This window comes from Brassica napus, chromosome C8 (assembly GCF_020379485.1).
Source record: "Brassica napus cultivar Da-Ae chromosome C8, Da-Ae, whole genome shotgun sequence".
Lineage (NCBI taxonomy): Eukaryota > Viridiplantae > Streptophyta > Magnoliopsida > Brassicales > Brassicaceae > Brassica > Brassica napus.
In genome coordinates this window covers 30122025-30128815 of record NC_063451.1, presented here as the reverse complement: position 1 = coordinate 30128815, position 6791 = coordinate 30122025, and the positions used below count along the sequence as shown (strand labels likewise).

At 39.3% G+C, this 6791-nt stretch overlaps 1 protein-coding gene across 1 annotated transcript; it reads left to right on the top strand.

Annotated features, from left to right (window-relative positions):
• The first annotated feature begins 2470 nt into the window (after nt 1–2470).
• Nucleotides 2471–6267, top strand: LOC106431169 (transcription factor GTE4). Its single transcript, XM_013871977.3, has 9 exons — nt 2471–2957; nt 3438–3474; nt 3617–3698; nt 3799–3844; nt 3931–4029; nt 4428–4496; nt 4572–4935; nt 5014–5162; nt 5250–6267. The coding sequence occupies exons 1-9, from the start codon at nt 2547–2549 to the stop codon at nt 5916–5918; spliced, it is 1926 nt and encodes a 641-aa protein (XP_013727431.1). The 5' UTR covers nt 2471–2546; the 3' UTR covers nt 5919–6267.
• Nucleotides 6268–6791: the final 524 nt, after the last annotated feature.

The window sequence follows — 6791 nt, the reverse complement described above, 5'->3', positions numbered from 1 at the left end:
CATGCACAACTGCATTACACCCGATCATGGGGATCATCTTACTTGAATTTACTTTATCAAGTTCTTTTTCAAATGCGAACATAATTTCTCAATGTTCCACTCCCTAGGATTCTTTAATTCTCCCCCTCGAGATGATGACACTCCATGTCTAAAATCTCGTACTGAATCCCACTCTAGAACCAATAACATATTCAGTTTTCCCATTTGGGATGAATTATGTTTCAAATCCTTTAGAGTGAGATCTTAATTTGGGGTCTGCTTAAAGAAATCACATATAGTGAACTTGATTGATGATTCAGCATCCATGATGGTTTCTTTTATTTTCTTTAAGACATGTTATATGAAAAACTTCTGGTTTTTCAACATTTCACAATAATGTCAATAACATTATTGGAGATGGCTATATATCAATAAACTTCAGGTTTACCACTCATTTATAATTTTGCCATCTTTTTCTTATGCATGTCTTTTCATCATAAGCTCTTCTAGGGCCAATAATATGTTTATATTACTAGATACTATACTTATTTAGTTTGAGTGAGGAGAGATAGTTGTTACCTTTAGTAGTCATGACGATAACCCAATACTTATTTAGTTTGAGTGAGGAGAGATATTTGTTACCTTTAGTAGTCATGACGATGACCCAATACTTGTTAGGTATATTTATCTCCATCCTGAATCTCAAAATCTTATTCAGGAAGATAATTCTTATATCACATCGATATTTTATTTTTATTTTCTGGACCAACCAGAAAATCTGAATCATCGAGATGAATATTCAAGCCATGAAAAGATGGTTCGGGCTCATAAGAGATGAAGTTTATTTCACTTCCTTTCTCTTTTTTCTTTTTGATCTCGATACAAATCGGCTAAATATTTGGCGTACGACAACTACGTACCCAATTTTCTTTCTAGCCATATCTATAGCAAACCTTTTCTGTTTGCCTTTTATCACCCGACCATTTTTATTTTTCGTGAAAGTTTCCATTATTCTCATAGGGACGGAATCTTCTTCCTCGTCCTCTTCCACGACCACGATAGCGGTTTCAACCGCATCCACACCTTTGTCCTTTTCAAAAAGGACCGACTTGATGGTTTAGTATCATGAGTTTCTTTTCTTTTCAATTCTCACGGAGGATTTACATCAACTCCAACAATTTGGTGAATCCTTTCTTTCAAGGATTTGATTATTCAAAGATCTTCTAGATCTTTCTCATGATACACCTCATCTTATACACCATCATTAAAGTGGTGTAAATTATCATGGCTTTACCTTCTTCTCATCCGATATAGTTTCAACTTATCAATGATTTCTAAAAGCTGATTTTATCTTAGGTGCATCTTTGCACCCACTGCCCAGGTCATATAACTATTTTCCGTAATATCAAGGGTATTTATTTTGAGCTTTGTCGAATTTGACATGATAACCAAATTCATAGAATAATAATATATAAAGACGAAAATTGAAATGCATAATTTAAATGCAGAAATTAAAGGCATAAAATCATAAACTTAAATTGCAGAAATTTAAATAGCATAAATAAAATCGGGAGGCTTAGCCTACCACATGATCCGAGGAGTCATAGACTACCATATTGATCATTTTTATCAAGGTTTGAGGAGACAGTGTCTACCATATTAACCTTTTATTTTTATTCAAGGTCTGAGGAGACTTAGTCTACCATTTTTTACCTTTTCTTTTTATTTACGGAGGCAAAGCCTTCCACGTAATTTTTTTTTCAATTCACGAAGGTAAAGCCTACCACGTGACCTTCTGATCGTGAAGGCATAGCCTACCATAACGATCAGTCGGGAAAGACAACGTCTACCATCCCGATAAATAGACGGAGAAGGCCTAGCCTCTCACTCCGAAATAATAATAAAATTTAAATAAATTAAATATATTGAAATACATAAATTTAAACATTACCTCGGCTGGTTTAAGAACTTTCAGATTGATAAACCTCAGTTGGCCAGAGTTTCGTGCTGATAACGTGTTGTAAACTACGCGAGAAACTTCGAAACTGATTTACTATATTTATTATAGTTATATATTGATTTGTGAATTTGGAAACGTAGAGAGAAAGGGAGTTATCATTACTCCATTTATGATTATTATTTAAAAGGAACAGGTACAACATATTTATAGGAGAAATCAGTCTGTTTATTTTGACCGACATAAGGAGAAAAATGGACAAGTGTCCTAGTGATAATGCAAGAAACATAAGGTGGTGAAGACAAGTGTGTCCATGCAAGATGATTAATCATTTTTTATAACAGGTGGGTCATATTACAGAAAATGGTATCGAGCCTGTTAAGGCCCAAATAGTTAGAAACATTATTGCAGCACATTTATGTAACCTAAAATCTTAGGTGAATCACGAACTAGCCCAGGTCTACGTTACACTTTCTACACGTGCGATTTCACACAAGTAAGAATTTTAATTTCAATTTTTAATATTAAAAAACGTAAGAAAACACAAAACCAAACGCCTCTCTTGGAGGAGAAAGAAAAAGGTTGCGAGGAGAGAGAGAGAGAAGCGAGGATGGGTGAGGTAGCAGAAACAATGACGAAGAAGAAGAAGAAAGGGAGGCCATCTCTTCTAGACCTTCAGAAGCGAGCTATCAAACAGCAACAACAACTACAACAACACCACAGAAACAATCACGATGACCATAGATCCGGCTCCAAAAACCCTAATTCTCCCAACTCCGGCACCCGATCCAAGCGCCGGAACACTAATCCCAACGGAGTCTCCTTCTCCGATTCCCCCTTGAGCGAGGAAGACGACGACGAGCGGCGCGAGAAGAAACACAAGCTCCTGTACGGATTAAACTCCCACTCCAATCGTCATTCTCCTAATCCCCAATCGCGCGGCTCCGATCTGAACCTCGTCGAGTCTCCCGTCAATAGACGGAAGATCGGCGGTGACGGCGGCGGCGGATCTGGATTCACGGTTCGTTTTCTAATTCGAGTTTAAACTATTAAATTAGTTTTAAATATCGTTGGGATTTTTCGCGCGTTTGTTATGTGAAGTGTTCGTCTTCTGCTTGAAGGAATATTTCAGTGGATGAGTTTGACCGAGTCTTGATTTTAATTGGTTAAAGCTTTTTTTTTTTGTAAATTGTTTTCCTTTTTGTTTTCGTGTTTAATCAGTTTATATTCTCGCTTTAGTATGAATTTATATAATAGTATTTAAAGTTGTCTGGTTTCCGATATTTAAAACCGTTGTTGAACACTAAAACCATCATGTCTCTCAGACAACAAGTTCCAGTTTGTCTTTTCTGTAATAGCAGTTTCTTTAGTTTTACTTCCACTTGTATTGTGCACGTCTTGTTCGATTATTTGCATTAGCATGAGCAAATGTAATTATTTACGGAAAGAGCTGACCTTTTAAATGGATTCTTGGAATTGATGATGATGATGATCTCTGCAGGGAGAAAACGCTTCGAAAGCGACAGACATTCTTCAAGGTACCATATTTATATAAAATAAAGACATTTTTAATTTCCTATATTTAATTCTTGAAAAGGCAATAAACTGGGAAAATTCGTACGAGGATTAAAAAGCGAGATTTTTTTTTTCTTCTGATGTTTAATTTTTAAATGTGGACAGGGTCACCCGTGGAGTCTGGCGGTCCCACCACACCTCTGCCAGACAAACAGTTGTTGGTGTTCATCCTCGATAGACTTCAAAAGTGTGGTTCATTTCCTTTCTCTCTGACATAGCCTCTTTATTTTGTGTTTTGGTTGAAGTGATTCCCAACTGGGTTCATGTTATTTTACTAATACTTGTAGGAAAGATACTTATGGCGTTTACTCAGATCCAGTTGATCCTGAGGAGGTTGCTTTCTTGTCCCTTTTGTTGATGTTAAAGCTCATCCACGACTCTGTTTGTCTTATCTCTGTTTGGTATGTATGTGTTAACAGCTTCCTGATTATCATGAGATTATCACGAATCCAATGGATTTTAGCACAGTTCGGAAGAAATTGGACTCTGGAGCTTATGCCACTTTAGAACAATTCGAGGTACGGTCTTGTACTTTGACTCCTCCTCGATGCTTCTCCCTGAACTTTCTTCCAGAGTCCTATCCTTCATAGTTTTGATTTGTTGGTTCCTCTTTCGCTTAGTGCTGTGCTAAAGTTTCAGCTGCAGAAAGTTTTGTTGCTTGGCATCTTCATTTCAGAACGTTCTTACAGCTTCTTATGGCTTGTGGATGTTGTTTGCGTGCATGTTGTTTATAGTGTTAGGGTGCAGCACTAAGTCTGTTTCATAACTTGTGTCGAAGTAACTATTTGATCTGTTTCGCCTCAAATTTGTCTCCCACTTTGAATATATGTGAATTCATGACGAGATTGGTGTTTGAACAGCTCTTTTTACCTTGTCTGATAAATCTCTCTTCTCGCCCTCTTTTTTTTTTTGGCAGGGGGATGTGTTTTTAATATGTAGCAATGCAATGGAATACAATTCATCAGACACTGTATATTATCGACAGGTATGTCTTAAATTGTGTCTCCTTGTTAGATATAACGTGGTTCGTTTCTGAAAATAGTGTCATTTTGGCTTGTAGGCGCGGGGTATACAAGAATTAGCCAAAAAGGACTTTGAGAATTTAAGGCGAGACAGTGATGATGAAGAACCACAAAGCCAACAAGACCAGCAACAGCAACAGCAACAGCAGCCAAAAGTTGCTAGAAGAGGCCGTCCGCCAAAGAAACAGCCCGAACCATCTTCCATTGACCGTACTGCTTCCGAAATTTCAGCTGATGCGCTCATTCCTGGAGGAGACGGCTCTAATAGGTTTTCTGGTGCTTACAATCTAAGAAAGACTCCTCCTTCACACAAATTCCGACAAGCCGAAACATCTGTTCGGATCAACCATAACAGCGAAACGCAAAGTGGATGGTCCGTAGATTGGGAGAACGAGTTTCCACGTAAAAAACAAAAATCTCTACCTTCTTTCGGACTTTCTATATATGCCAATATTGATTATCTTCTCTGTTTCTCTGCAGCTTCGGTTGTGAAGGCGGTTAACAAGTATGGGATGAAACATTTCAATGTCGATGAAAACAAACGCGACACATACAACCACCTCCCAGCTTCTACACAGGAGCCATCGGTTTTAACAACGCTTGAAGACGAGTTAAAACAGTTGATTCCAGTACGCTATTACCAAATTCTACTAAATCATTTTGTATGGTAAAACAAAAGTGTCTTATCATTTGTTTTTTTTTAACTTTTTCATCAGGTTGGACTGACCACTGAGTACGGTTACGCAAGGAGTCTAGTACGATACGCTGCGAACCTCGGTCCCGTTGCATGGAAAATCGCATCCAAGAGAATCGAAACCGTGTTGCCGCCTGGAATCAAATACGGTCCAGGTTGGGTTGAAGAGAACCCAGCGGGAACCGAAGAGGATAATGAACCTCAAAAACAAACCGTGCTGGGAAAGCAAAAGTGTTCTAATGACTTAGCGTCTAATGATTATTCGAACAGAATCCTATCTCCAACCGCTTCGGTTTCAAGCGCTTTCATAGGAAACAGACATTCTTCTTCCCAGGGAATTGAAGAGACTGCTGCACCTTCTCGTGCCTTCCCTTCAGCTTCCTCCTCTCGCCAGGCAGGACCGATGATCAAACCTGAAAGCAGCATCAACGGTCTAACCCGCGGTTTCAGTGGATTCGGCCATAGTCCAAGTCCAGTGATCGGAGCCACGAGACAGAAACAGCCAAACTTAGCCAACGAGACCATGCCGGGCCCGCAACAACAAGGGATGTTGTTTCCTTATAACAAACAGGAGCTCGACCGGTTTCCACCGGACCTTAACGCTAGGCTTGTATCACCGAACTCTCCCGGCGCGAATCAGCAGACTGGTTCGTCCTCGTCGCAGCATCCGGATCTGGCGTTACAGCTCTGAAAGATGATTGAATCTTTGAAAGAGGAAGGATGAGTAACAAGAAGAGGCATTTTCCATTGGCTATTCTCAGGCGTATATTTTTCTGGTATGCAAAATCAGTTGTGGAAGGTCATGGCCTATTTGTTGTGACATGAAAATGTATGAGACTAGTCTCTCTGTTGTACAGATTGTTGCAACATCCATATTTTTTTAGGGGTACAAAGAAAAGAAAAAAAAGGCAGTGAGAAAAAAAAAACACAGGAGTCCTGCAAGTTGTAGAATATAGTTTATAGTTTTAATTTATTATTTTTCAAATGTTGTAAGTTTTTAAACCTTGCGTTAAATAAGAAACAAAAAGTCTTCAAGTGGATTCCAAAAGTCGAGAAGGTCGGCTTCTCTCGAACTCTCTTCTTCTTATCTCCTTTGTATCTTTCGGAAGAAAAGAATTTGCTGGCGATTTTTTTGTCTCGATCACCGGTCTCTTCCGGTTTATGGCTTCCGGCAGTTCGGATTTTTGACTCCGGAAAGTGGTGGTTCTTTCAACGCTATCTTCGCCGGTTTTTGTCTCCGGGAATAAATGATTCCATTACATCTTCTTTGCCGGCTTTTCACCGGGGTTTTCTCGATTTAGTTTGATCGCCTTTTCTGCTCCCACCTTGCACCATCGACTCTCGTTCTAATCCCCCGAATCCTTCCTCTCCTTGCGATTAGGAAGATCATAGTTCTCTTAGATCGATGGAAGACGACGATGGCTTTCCTGAAGCGGTGATCCGGTTGCGTTTTGGCTGTCCGTGAAGACTGCTCTGTTGGTCGTTCACCGATCTTTCTCCGCTTCGGCGTAGCTTCGACATGACTCCTTCCGAAGGAAATAGAGGCTCTTTGGCTTGACGCGTG

Excerpts from the sequence above, each read along its gene's own strand:
- LOC106431169 (XM_013871977.3), top strand. The coding sequence starts at position 2,547 with ATGGGTGAGGTAGCAGAAACAATGACGAAGAAGAAGAAGAAAGGGAGG. Across the intron at positions 3,699-3,798 it reads ATCCTCGATAGACTTCAAAA|GAAAGATACTTATGGCGTTT; the intron begins GTGTGGTTCATT and ends TAATACTTGTAG. Across the intron at positions 4,030-4,427 it reads CCACTTTAGAACAATTCGAG|GGGGATGTGTTTTTAATATG; the intron begins GTACGGTCTTGT and ends TTTTTTTGGCAG.